General features: G+C 35.2%; 1 protein-coding gene across 2 annotated transcripts; it reads right to left on the reverse strand.

Moving 5' to 3' along the window:
• Nucleotides 1-486: 486 nt before the first annotated feature.
• Nucleotides 487-14,077, reverse strand: LOC108992575 (alpha-L-arabinofuranosidase 1). 2 transcript variants are annotated; one of them, XM_018967159.2, is made up of 18 exons: nucleotides 13,900-14,077; nucleotides 12,867-13,078; nucleotides 12,329-12,383; nucleotides 11,557-11,768; nucleotides 11,176-11,297; nucleotides 10,927-11,080; nucleotides 9,684-9,753; nucleotides 8,850-8,995; nucleotides 8,680-8,725; nucleotides 8,530-8,582; nucleotides 8,059-8,203; nucleotides 7,300-7,418; nucleotides 7,082-7,153; nucleotides 6,893-6,996; nucleotides 4,443-4,499; nucleotides 4,122-4,320; nucleotides 2,783-2,929; nucleotides 487-836 (listed from the first exon to the last, which is right to left on the reverse strand). In XM_018967159.2, the coding sequence occupies exons 2-18, from the start codon at nucleotides 13,044-13,046 to the stop codon at nucleotides 687-689; spliced, it is 2,031 nt and encodes a 676-aa protein (XP_018822704.1). In that variant the 5' UTR covers nucleotides 13,047-13,078; nucleotides 13,900-14,077; the 3' UTR covers nucleotides 487-686. The 2 variants fall into 2 exon arrangements, with proteins under 2 accessions (XP_018822704.1, XP_018822706.1); XM_018967161.2 differs by lacking the exon at nucleotides 13,900-14,077 and adding an exon at nucleotides 13,161-13,218.
• Between the last annotated feature and the right edge of the window lie 258 nt (nucleotides 14,078-14,335).

A 14,335-nucleotide genomic window follows, 5' to 3' on the forward strand; every position in this document is an offset into this window, starting at 1 on the left:
CTTGTTAGAAAGTTCATTACATACAGCTAGTTTGAGTAACTCACGGCTAATCTGCAAGAAGATAGATAGAAAAAGGTGAGAGAGAGAGAGAGAGAGAGAGAGAGAGAGAGAGAGAGAGAGAGAAGAGGGGTAAATGAGCCCGAGTGTGGACAGATAATAGAATTAGGTTTTTTTTTTTTTCCTAGGGTTATATACTTAGGTGGACGGGTACCCATCGCCACCCACCTGTTTGCTTTTATTTTTAAATGGATCCGCCCATCCGGAGTAACTGGCAGATTTTGAGCCGTTACCCCTGCGGGCTGGGCGGATTGGGTGGGCAGCCTAGATTGCATGGGCTTGCCGCCCAGCCCTCGCCATCAACAATGATTTTTCCGGACCAGCCATATAGTATTTTGGAATGACTATGGAAAGGAATTTTGGCTTGGAATTTTACGTTTTAACATGCGCATCCGAACGAACTGGAAGACAGAATTTCTCCAACAAGAGTATTGTACATAGTAATCATTTATTAACATTCCGGCATAAAACTGAAAAGTAAGAAGTTTGATATTATTTTTTCATGATACTATATATATTACAGCAACATACTCTCCAACTGAACAGTTGGCATGCAAGGATGCCCATCTTTTGTTGAGTTATTAGTTTATTTCCTAAGATTACACTTGATCATTCATCAGTTAAATATTTTAGTAAGACGATCTGGAGAAAGTATCAGTAGCCATGGTCCTGAGGTCGCTGGATTCCGTTAACAAATCAAATGAAGTGAAAGAATGTGGAGGGAGTATGACATCCATGTCCTTGCCAGCATTTTCGAGCAGAGTCTTGGCCGGCTTGACCTGCATTTACACAATGAAAGACAACGAAAATTAAAAAAATAAACCTTTTGATAAATGTTAATCAAGAGAAAAGATATTTGCAACTGTAAATTGTGCAACCGCTGTGTAATAGCTTTGAAAAAAGTGAATAAAATATGAGACCCACATGAAAAAAATTAATTTTTTAATAGTGGACCTCACTCTTTTTCAAAATGATTATGCGGTGTTTATGCATTTTGCGGTTGTACATAGAATTACTCGTTAATCAAACACCCTAGGCTAGTTCCCTGTATAAGGTTCTATTAAAACTTCTGGTAAATTTCTTAAAGCTGAACTGTTTTAGTCTCTAATACAAAATGAATATAGTCCTTTGCCTTCTGCTTAAGTATCTCTCCTTTGTGACTCAAAACAATTGATACAAATATCTCTCCTTTATGTGCATGCAAGGGGCTTGAAAAGAAGTGCAGAAACAAAAATAGAAACTTGTTCCAAGAAATTAGAGTAACTAGATTGGTATAATAACTAGAGATGTTAATAAAAAAAAAGATTGATATCCAGGACAACCCAAAAAGCATCCTCATTACTATATAGGCAAGATTATCGGTTAGAGGATGGGATTAAATAAGATTATAGCCATAAAACAAAATCAGAAAGTACCAGAACATGCTTTTAGAAATTTGGATGAGGTATACCTAGTGATTAAAAGGATAGCCAAATATTCTCTAAAGTAAATTAAGTGGTAAAGAATAAATGCATAAGAATGAAAAACTCACTAGAAGATAATAATTGTACCATTTACAATTCGATATCTCAAAAACTTAAGCTGATAGGGTTATGTCGAAATAAATGAAGATGTATTATCATAAAGGAGTGATATGTTGAAAGCCAAGTGTGCAACAAAGGGGAGGACTATGGAAACAATGTGCAATCAGACTAAATATATTTCAGAACATAAAATTGTTTTGGAACCCTAGTCAACAGAAGATTGGCAGTATGTTATGCCTCAAGTTCTTTTTTATAACACTTCCTGCGTCTACCATAGTTAATAAAGCAAAAGAGGGTAGCATTTTTTCTTTTGCTTTAAGCATACTCAAAATTGTGGATTGCATAAAAACCATTGTCGAAGGCCATCTCATCAAAAGAAATCTAAGGAACAAAGGTTCTGATGATATCCTCCTACATCTCCTTAGACAAGCACTTGAATCTCAGGAAATTTAAGAATTCCTTGGTATCATTTCGAAAGACAGACTAAAATTCTTCCATGAATTTTTCAGAAAATGGGGGACTCCCTGACACATTTTGAGATCCAACTTTGACTGCATAGCCAGTGGTTGTACTTGGCTTTATTGTTGGTTTACAGATCTTCAATCATCTTTATATTTATGAGAATAATTTTCCCCTTTGTCAAGTTTTCTTCTCCTTTTATTTCATACTGCCATTTTTTATTTGTGGTGGATCCTGGGAGTCACGAAAGCCATCAACTAAACAAGAGAGATGATGACCCTAGATAGACTGAATTATGAAGATTTTAATAGCAAAACTCAGCTAAATTGTTGCCATTTTATTAGTTTCGAATTAAATCAACATTTATTCAGAAGTAAATAAATAAATCAACATTTAACTGCTAATAACTTTTCCTTTAGCTTTTCACCAAACTTTGGCTGGGTGTGAAGATGGTGGAAAAATCTTATCACGACCATTATCTTTCAAAATATTTCAGAATGTACCCCCTAGATCAATGTCTTGGTCAAAGAATATTTCACTTACTTCATAATTATATACTAATAACTTCTCCTAATATTTCATAATGTCCAGAGATCATCTTTAATTGAAGGTAATCATGAAAAGGGCATTCATAAATGGGCACCTCTAAAATAGCATGTACATATACATGAATATGTGGAGAACCCCACACCAGTTAGAAGGCATGCTTTCTGATACGACCAAAAAAGAGATTTCTGAATTACCTTTGTTGGTTCTTGGAAGGAATTCTCATCCATGAGATTACTAGAGGTGAGTACGGTCTTTGTTGACCCAGATAACTGTATTAAGTTGTGCTCCATTCCATCCACGCTAATCTTGAGATTAACTTGGTTACTTCCAAAGTTCACGACCTGCAAAAAGAAAGAAAAATCCTCCCAGAGTAAAAACAACGCCAATAATTCAGATACAGACAATAGTCCAATCAGTTTATAAGACAGTGACAAAAGCCAATGATGCAACTATCAAGTTTGAGAACTTCAAGGATATATGCAAAGAGAGCTTAGCAAAATCACTACAAGGATTCATCACACTGATCTGAATGTTACACGACCCATTGTTGCACTATATCTTGCCTTTCATCAATATATTTATCTATCTATGCATTTTGAGTATGTGTTTTTTCTTCTTCTGTATAGTCAACAATAGAAATTTACTACCTCTAGAAAAAACCATCTCTCCACCATTTTAACTTCATGTATATAAGAAATTAGTACACATATAAGTTTGCTAAATAAAAAAAGCTTGCTAAATCACATTACACCCAATATTTGATTGAAAGGCAAAACTATAGAATGATTAAAAAACTATTGTTGTTCCTAAAGTTGGGTAGATGGGTGCTCAATATACCACTTGCGTATGGTGTCTAACAATGTTCTGCAGTCTTGGACTTCCATAGGATGGTTCTTTCCTTTCATGTCTACACATAAATTAGAAAGCATGGAGGTTTTTTTTTTTTTTTTTTTGTGCCAACAGAAGCACATTTATTGTACACAACTATAGCACAACACTCAGCATAAAAACTCAAGTTTCTCAATAACTGCAGATGAACCCCAACCAATAAATAAATAGATATCCAATGCATACTTGTGTATGTATAAGAAAAAGGAGAGTGCAACCACAGAATGAATGCAGGGAAAGATAGCAACATGAACGCAAAAAGGAATGGTACAATGCATAATAAGACACTGTATCATTTCATCCAATACAATTTATGAAAGAGCGTTAATAAGAGCCAATACCTGCATTTCTTGCAACACAAATGTGCAAAATGTTATAAGAAAACAAAGAGTATGCCAGCTAAACAAATTGTCGAGTGTCAACAATAGAAATTATATATATAAGATATGTAATATACACTTCTGGAGTGATCCTCTGAGAGAGAGAGAGAGAGAACCATTCTTTCAGGATAAGTGATTCATGAAAACAATTACCTCAGATGGTTTCCAGTGAACAAAGAAAAATCCAAAAATATCTTTGAATTTGTATGTGCTGGAAAATGGGGTAGTGCATAAAGATAGTGAGATTAATTACAAGTAAGCATACCTTTATTTTTAGGTAAGTCTTGTCAAAATCTGAGTCTTCCCAAGTAATTGCAGATGCAATAAGAGAAGTAGATGTATTTGATTTGAGTGTTGTGTGAAGAACAGTTGCTCCACTCGACTCTGTGAAAAAACGTTGCACCCAGTAGCTTGGTGTTCCATACTGCTGTGAAGAATCAAAGACAATTGCATCTGGGTTCCACCTTGATAGATAGTTTTACAATTTCAGTACAACAATTATATAGCATAGAGGTTCAATTTTCTCTTTCAAAAGTCAAACAGGTGGAAAGATATTTTAAAAATAAAAGTTTGGGAGAAAAATTACCTCCTGTCATTGGCATTCACAAAAAGTGGTGCATAGCTTGCCATTTCAACTACATCACTGCATTGAAATAATGGAAGTCCTTAGCAGCTTATTTCTATGATAGATGATAATATTCTTCATGATTGAGATGGTCAGACATTTTAAACAAACAAGTATTTATTTATGATCTCCTCCGGCCAGAAACTCAACTATTAAGAAAACTGCTCATCAGGTATGTTTGAGAGGCTTAACATTGTGAATTTGGCCAATTAATACAAATCAAAGCAGGTTAGATCGAGACAAACTAGGCATTCTTTCTGTATACCCAATAGTATTTACTAGTCAAACTAAATGGCAGCATTGTGGAAGCTGTTACCCTTAAAAACTGAACTGAAAATTTCCGAACATTGGACAATTTCATAATTATGGTGTTTAATGTGGGTGGATTTGGTGAGGGGGATGCTGAAATCGTACTTCTAGATCCATTACGCGTCCAAGGCCTTTTATTCTTCTTGGCATCTTTTATTTTGGCACAAATATTTTTGGTTCTTAAAAAGAAAAGGATTGAAGGTTCAATTGTCTGAAATGAATTTCTAGAACTGTGAATTTATCACCATAAAGTTTGTAAAAGGAACCAAATATTTGTTGGCAAACAACAAGACCTGTCCTTAATGGATGGTACTTGAAAGCTAGGTTGCCTGAAACTGATTTTTTGTTACTGTCGTCGTGCATTTTGTAAGGGTCAGAAGTAATCACCAACTTATTTGGTGATTCACTTCATGTCACTCAATTGCCAGAGCATGTTTTTCGGTTAGCATCAGTCATGTCTAGTCTCTTCAGGGTTGGTGGGATCACTTGGAACTGCAAGCTTGGGATGTTATGGACGGCATTTGTAGATTTCCATTTTTTGGAATTTTCCTTTCTTTTGTATTTTTTCTATTTTGCTTTCTTTTTGGCTCAACTAGAGACATGATTAGAATGTTAATTGTTCCACAGCTAGTACTAATACATATCACATGCATCTTAGCACCCTTACACATTATCACTAAATATTATAATGAATTTATCACTAAATAAAGGCTCAACACAAGTGCTTTGTTTCTGTTAATCTCAATCTATTTCCCATACAACATTGTCTAAAGCCATACGATCCATTATATCCTAGCTATCATGGCTTCTCTCACACCCTCTACACATTCTATCTGACCAGTTTATTGACCTTTTAGCACCCTTAGTTTAAATTAAATGATTCTTTTGTCGGCGGGATGCCTGTGTTGCATCCAAGCAAACCATATAAGATGGCATCCTTCATTTTATCAAAAAGCACCACCACCGTTTCCTTCTCATAAAGGCTTTTGGATTTGGTTTTATTTATTTATACTCTGCTCATCCATCTCAACATCATCATTCTTGCTATAAACAGTCTTAAGTATTTAGATCTCAGTTCAAACCATTCACTAATGAAGGTCTCTGTTGGCCTCAATTTGTGCCAGCCAATGACAATGGAATATTCTACATTAAAATAATTACACGATTGATGAAATGAACTATGCCTACTCAAGAACCTCTCTTGACTCATTAATTCAAGTTGATATACCTCAAGTTCATCATTTTAATAATTAACATGCATGAGAAAGATGGTTTATATATATATGTAAGCATGTTTATTTATGATTTTACCTCTATTAATCAATCTGAATGACTTATTATATGTACCAAGAAACAAAATGGATTCAACCAATCCATTGAAGCTAGTGATCTCCTGGAGGATCATTCAAATTATCAGCAATACTGAAATCTTAACAGCCAATCTGCAGCTAATGAATTTTTTCCCTCTCTGAAATGGGAAAGATATTAGGAACACTTTGTTCTTCAATCCCCTAGAAGGAGGGAGAAGAAAATCCACCTCAACCTCCTTACTGCTAATCTACCTGTCCAAACCCCCAAGTTCACGTTTAAGGTTGTCTTATAATCATTCCATAGTTATGATTATAAATATTTTAGCTCCATAGTTATGACTATGGAATATTTTTCAAACATGGAATCCATCCAATGTTGAGTTGGTTAGGTGTTCTACAATTTCAATATATCAAATAGCTTCTTGCTGAAGTTCAGATGACCAGTAGTTAACATAACAACTAACATGCCTAGAGATATAACTTCTCTGCCAATGGTAACCAAGGCAGAATATTTCTATAATATACACTATTTCTAAATAAAAATGAATGAAATTTTTTGTTCACAAATGAAAATCTAGTGGAAATAGTTAATGTTTTACACTGGGAAAAAGAGTGGGGAAACTCATCATGTTATAGAAGTTTCAACAGTGACCCGACACCTCAGTTTACTATTTCCCCGCAAAGAACTTATCAAGAGAAGGAAAAAAGAAATGTCAAATTTGGTGTGAAGTGAAGTAATTACATTTTGCAAGGACAATATTACAGGACACAAGTTAAAAAGTTACATCAAACCTGTTCTTTTCAATCCCAATAAGGAATGCAGCCTCAGCCAGTGCTGCTAAAAGACTTCCCTTGCCAGCATCTTTCCCAGTTACAGCATACTCACTTACAAAAGCCTGAATTTTATTTCAATGGAAACATTATTCATAGGTATTTCATCAAAAGTAAATATTATATCATAAGAGGAGCGCAACAACACACCTTTGGACCATCACGTGATGTATTATCAAACTGATGAGCCAAAGAAAACAAGTTGTTGGCAGACGTATAAATCTAAACAAGAAGCCAGACAGTGGTAAGAAGATTCTCGTTCCTTGTTGCCCAACATAAGACTGAATACATTCAAATCATAACGCAATTGTTTGTCGACAAAGGTCCATTCACATATGAAATAAAAGAAATGGTGATAGAAATTTTACATGAAAATCATAAAAGTGGGCCGGATGATCCAACGCTCGAGAAGACCCATCACAATTTGAGATCATTTTGATATCTGGATAGGTCTTGTTTATGGCACTATAGAACTTGAGGTAATTTCCTGGCGAATGAACAAGTAAAGAAGATAAGTAATAAATAAAAGGTATCCACACACAATCCGTATCGCAATGATAGTTTGTTCTTTAATTTTTCAGGTTTTAATTTTTTTAGAAGGAATAATGGATATTGCAACTAAATTATGGCACGCAGTTAAATTAAGCATCCAGTACACTTCACAATCTCCTTGGAAGCCAAAGTCGAGAGTTTTTCAACAAAGCTTTTAGTGAGATGTGCATGTGAAAGACATAATGCGCCATATAAAGGCCAATAAGGATCATTAGTGTGATATTAGTTTTTTTCTTAGAATACTAGAGTTTACATCATTAGACATTAGGAAAAATAGTCATAGATCTGCGTGATGCACAAGAATAACTATTTTAAATAAATACTATTAATTATTCTAGATTATTATACCCATTATAAAGGGAAGTAAAGCTCATTGATTATATATGACTTTGGAAATAAGATAAAATGGGAAATAGACTTTACTGACTTATACAGAAAAAAATAATTTAGCAATATGGATAGGTGGTACACAGACATCTTACTTGATGTATGGAGTAGGTCATCTTATGCTCAATTTATAAGCTATATTGTAAGACTAAGCACAACATCATCAACAACTAAAAATATATGCAAACCTCGGTAATTCTTTTTCCCACAATCCTCATTCCCTATAGCAACATATCTCAAGTCAAAAGGTTCTGGGTGTCCCATTGCAGCTCGAATGGAACCCCATGTAGAATTAGGATCACCTCTGGCAAACTCAATACCATCAAGGGCTTCCTGTAATCATGTCAGATTTAATCAAAGAAAATTATACAGCATAGCAGTATATAATTTTACCACCAATCAATGAGGCTGAATTCTACAAAACATGAATGGGGGAGATGTTAGTAACACCAAATTGGTTTCATTTTTCTTTTGTTATCAGATTCCCCCCTTTTGACCTATAAAACTCTATTAAAATGTTATCCATAATAACAACAGAAATTAGGCCAATAAGATTCAAATGAAACATCTTCCCCCCATAAAATACAGTTAACGTTGAAGTATTAACTTGATCAAGTTGATCAACTTAATGTAGTAGGAAGCAACAAAATCAGACTTACTTGCACAAAAGGAATGACACTGGAAGTATCAACTTGATCATTATGACTGACTCCTGTAGAATTGTTTACATAAAGATAATAAGAGATGTAACATTCAACTGCTATATTGAAAAGAAAAATAGTTTAAATCACCAAGCATTGGTTAAGTACCATTATTGAACACCCATATTGGCAATGTCCCTAGGTCCTCTGCTAGCTGCAGAAATGAAAAAAAAAAAATATTATGGATTAATACATGCTCAAGCAGCATACATAGAACTTATTCAGGTTACTAAGAACTACAAAAATACTCCACCCACAACATTAAATAAGATACCTACTTGGAGAAACTCATAATAGCCAAGGCCATCATCCGTCCAGTACATCCAAACATCACCGAAATGCCCTGGTCGCTCCTCCCAGGGTCCAACGGTTGCTTTCCAGCGAAATGCATTTCTTAACCATTCACCTTCAACAAAACAGCCACCTGATGCAATATATTCAGAGGGCATACATCTATAGTTAGGTTGGAAGATCAATCTGAAAGGCTTCATAAGTTTTTGTTCATTCACTCACCAAAAAGTTCTAGGATTTGTGGCTTTTCGGCATTAAATTAAGGTAAAGTAACATACAATACAACACTTTTTTTTCATAAGTAATAAAACATGTAAGAAAAGCCCCTGACTATGGTATTGCCCCAGAATAACAAAAAAAGGATAAAGAATTCCACCTGAAGATTTAAAGTCAAAACCATCCATAAACCTAAGACAGACATCAAAGAGGCAAAATAAGTGTGAATTAAGACCCATTTGGAGAAAACTCCTTTTTTTTTTTTTTTTTTTAGGTAGATCCATCTGAACAAAACTTCAAGAAAACTCTACTTGATTTCACAAATGGATTTCTCCGCACCAACAAAAGCACAAGTTGAGTGTCATAAAGGGAAAAATGCTGAGACAAATAAGTAATCAAAACAAGGAACCACCATGTGCCTAAAAGGAAGGCATAGATCAAGTATTAAAAAAAGATAAACCTCAACATCCACATATTTAGACTCAGAAACCAGTATGATCAAGTCTAAATATTATTAAGTTCACTTGTATGAAAAAAACCACTACCATGAAAATTTTAGTTTGAAGACATAAAGTTTTAGTTTGAAGACATAAAATTATGATTACCTGGAAATCTGAAAAATCGAGGTTTTAGATCTGCCAGCATTTCAACAAGCTCACTTCGGAAACCATGTCCCTGTGCCAAGACAACGTTTGTCAAAAGACTAACTAGACATGCTAGGAATGCATGTACCAAGGCATAAGAAGACGCTCTTTGTGACCATCAATGTCAAAACTGGAAAATGAGTAAATAAACAATTATTTTGGATAACTTATGCTGAAGATCGCATTTTCCAACATGAAAAAAGCATCCTGGATTAAAGGTGAAACGTTGCATATATAATCTATATAGAAGTTTCAAACTTCCATAAGGTAGTTCCATTTCCTATGTCCGAATCTCAAAAATTGGTCAAAGAAGATTTGTACTCCCTTACGTTTCTCTGTCATTAAGTGGCTATGGTTTTTAAACAAACTTAAGGAGGAGAATTTCAACTTCAAAAATACAATGGTGGCTAAATGCTTGTCAGGTTGTTGACAATAATAGCACAATCTATGCAGATTTGTCTCAGATTTTTCACGGATTATTACTTTTTTTAATTAATGTATTGTACCTTCTTTTTTTCACTATTAATGGACTACCCGGGATAAAGTCCCGAAGTTTCATTAGAGCAATTTAGTTTATACTACCTTTTAAAGGGGTTGACATAAAAGCAAGAAACAACATTAGCATAAGGAAGAGCAGCTGATAATTGCCACTTGCAGAAACCACAAGAGGCTTATGTATTCAGACTACTTTATACTAGATTTACAAATAAACATCTGATTTTTAAGGCAAGGGAGGCCTTAAAAAAATCTATAACCATCTCATATTCAAAGATCTTTCCTTAATGTGCATATTTTCAAAATCAAAATTAAGATAAAGTAAGTGTTACGCCCTGCATCGGGCATGAAAAACACCGGGTTACTTGTATAAATTCCATTGCATGGTACAAGGGAGAGGGGCAATGCAAAGAAACATGAAAAATCAATAGGCACCCCATCACTTATGATGGACAGATTGGATTCACCAACCATCCTTAAAGAAGACATTCAATTCATTCATTTATAAACATTTGAGATTATTGGTTTCCTTTCACCTCCTTTCTAAAAAGAGAGAGATACATGCTTATTTAGGATAATTACAATAGTTACAATCATATAAAAAGAATGTATAAATGTATAACATATTATATCAATGTATACAAGCCACAGTTTGAGCATATTTATAACTCATATAAAGGCATATATGCAATAGAAAATCAGCAAATACCTTGTATGTATCCAAGGGCATAGCTGACACTTGGTCAAACCAAATAACTCCTTTCCTGGTTGTTGTCAATTGAAGTCTAGAATTAGGATTTGTGGCATTGGCTTTCAACAGGACCTCCATCTTTGTCCAGTTAGAGACCTCAGATGCAGAAGCTCTGAGAGGCAAGGAATGTGTTTCAAAGGATGCATTAGCCCCATTTGATCACATAACATTTACAGAACTCTGAACGAATGTGCAAATGATACTCACATAATGTTAGCAGTTGATAGCGTCTGCAAGCCGTCTGAGCCCATCAATGATACAGATACATTAATTGCTCCTGAAGAACGAACATACAGAACCACTTTGTATGTCTTTCCTTTCAGAATATTCTGAAAGAAAACAAAAGTAAGGCAGTTTGTCACACTACAGCATCTTGTTTCCTACACAATTAAATCTCCTCAAGCTCACATAGACTCTAAACCGTTTCAAAATATTCATTATTTTCCCGCAAAGTTCGTGATTCCATGCACACTAGATTTGGACTTTTAAGTCTTCCAGATCAGGGTGAAAAAGAAATAAAGGGAGCAAAAAGGTTTGAAGCATATTCATATCCGTAATCTTGTAAAAGAGGTAGCAACTAGTGCTTACCATGCCCCAAAAGCCTGGGTTATAAACACCAACTCCCCCAGCTGGACAGATAGCAGTACCTTCACTGCCACATAGCACCTCCATTCGGAGTGCAACCTTATTGCGTTCAAAACATGACGAGCGGTCGGTCGATACTATAAGGGAAAAGTCATCCCCAATAATAGACCAGGGGTCAATATTTGAGGGAACATTAGGGCCCCCAGCTTCAAAACCTGGACAAGAAACTTCATGAGAATCCCTGATATTATAATATACAGAGGAATTTGAAGTCAACGGGACATGAAAAGGCATGTGAACCACCAATCTGCCAAATTCAAAGATCACGTATTGCATCTAAAAAGCTGGTAGTGTGTGACAATAAATAGATGGACAAAGATATAAAATGTCATAGGAAGATTCAATGAGGATTTTTTAGACCGATATTGTAACGCCCTAAGGGAGGCCTAAGCCATATTTGGGCCTATACTCCAAAAGAACTAATCAATGGTACAATTGGAGGCCCATTAGAATATTGTAAAGTAGCAAATACTTCTCCCTTCCAAGCAATGTGGAATCTCATAGCCCACCTACACTAACCACTCAATATGGGATATCACATATACAAAGCTAGCTTGAGAGTTGGATACCGAATTAGAAATCTTCCGAAAATCTAAGAAAAGTACTATCAAGCATTTAGTGAGAATCTGGCACACATTGAAACGCTTACTATGGGTCTCTTCTTTCTACTATTTTTGTCATATATTGGAAGTTTAGAGTAGTAGGAAATTATCACCTCTGTTGCTCACAAGCTCTGCCCACAACCCCCCAGCACCAGCATGGTTGATCTCCTGCAGAAGCATTTGAGATGATGATCATTTACCCTAGTCATAAACTTCTATTATGCACAGAAATCATCATACACATTATAAAGGCTCACAAATTCTACACAGTTTATCCATCTAATTATTTTTCTCCAAAGAAACATTTTACAAGAATAAAATCAAATGGAGCATGGCCAGACCAATCAAGCTTCCATTTAAAATGTCTCAAACTACTAGAGATACACAACTCCATTTTGGTGCACAGGTATGCATACATGAATGTGTAAACGCAGGGATGCATATGTGTTGCCATTTGCAAGTATACAAACTTGAACTAAACCATAGTTACAATACAGATAGCATATAAAGCGTGACTGGGAATTCAAAAAAAGAAACTATGAAGATTTAAGAGAGAGAAAAAGTGACCAACTGAAAATCAATCACAATTTTTTATAGGTAAAAATCAAGCAGAATTGAAGGGAGTGTGTAATTCCAGGTCAACAAACTAACCTCGAAAAATATTCCAAAAAGTGTTTTGGGTATTGGCCGTCCCAATTCTTTAGAAGCATTTACAAGCAGCAATGCTGTTTGGTTGGCGTCAACTCCAATAGCAAGACATTGAGGCACAAAAAAATTCCCAACGAAAAAGTAAAGCAGAAGAACACCGTAAGGGACCTTGCAAGAACCCATTTTGTACTCACCACATCTGATCTGTTCAAAACCTTATGAAGACATAAAGGAGCATATTCAGTTACATTCTGACCAATCAAACAAAACGAGAAGATAAAAGGATAAGCAACACACGTTTGTCTGATATGCCCAAGATTAGGAACTGCCGAAAATTAGGAACCCGTAAGCAACTCTATGATCAGTACCATTTAGCCACTGTCAGATGAATACTACTACCAGCTATATAAATTGGACAGTATAATTAATACGCAGTGTCTTTTCCAAATATTTTGGGATGAAGAATGAGAGTAATAAATAGTTGACGCTGATGACTTCATCATAAAATCCCACTTACATCATTTCATTTATATGATCTCTATTTTAATCTGGAGGAGGCAATAAATGTAAACTGCCGAGTTTGTAAAGTTTTCATTGCAATTGCAGCAGAGGTAGTGGCTTGAACAATTTACCGTGATTGAATACAAGAGGGGAAGAGAGAGAGAGAGAGAGAGAGAGAGAGAGTTATTGAAACACCCCGAAATCATAGAGCAGATCCAAACAAAAAGTAGAACCATGAATCAGAAACTAAGCCTTAAAATGACATTATTGCCTTCGTTACCAATCTAATCAAGAACAAAACAACACAGAGAATGAACTTCAGTTCAATTATCATAGTCAACCAAAAAAGGGAGAACCCAAGTTTAAAAGCAAAACAACAGAATACCCAACAATCATCCCAGACGCAATTCCATTAATACAGAATATAAGTCCAGAAATAATGATCCCCAGAAATAAGTTTTAGAAGAGAAATCCAAAGGGGAGAGAGAGAGAGAGAGAGAGAGAGAGAGAGAGAGAGAGAGAGAGAGAGAGTTACCAGGATGGATTGTTGGGGAAAGAAAGCAGGAGTGAGACAACAGTGTTTCGGGATGGATGGCGGATGTCCCCAACGAGTGGGAGGTTTGACTCTCTCTGTCTTCGATGCCTGAAGTTCATCCCAACAGAGTCACTTTATAGTTGGGTCGAGAGTGTTTGTTGCCTTGCCTTGCTTTCACGTAAGCAAAACATGTTTTGGTTTAGGCAGTGGATTGCAAGGTACAACTTGGTCATTTGCTCGTGTACCCCTCGCCATGGATTCCATCTTCCCCATAGTTTTTTTTTAGAAAAATTTTATTCATAAATCTCGTACAACATACATTATTATTTTTATGATTTTTTTATTTTGTTCTCTAACTAAATATATATGATATATGGATGAAGAGTAGAAAATTTTAATTATTTTAAAAAGAATAAAACCAAATAAAATTAAAAAA

Source organism: Juglans regia, chromosome 4, assembly GCF_001411555.2.
Source record: "Juglans regia cultivar Chandler chromosome 4, Walnut 2.0, whole genome shotgun sequence".
NCBI classification, from domain to species: Eukaryota; Viridiplantae; Streptophyta; class Magnoliopsida; order Fagales; family Juglandaceae; genus Juglans; species Juglans regia.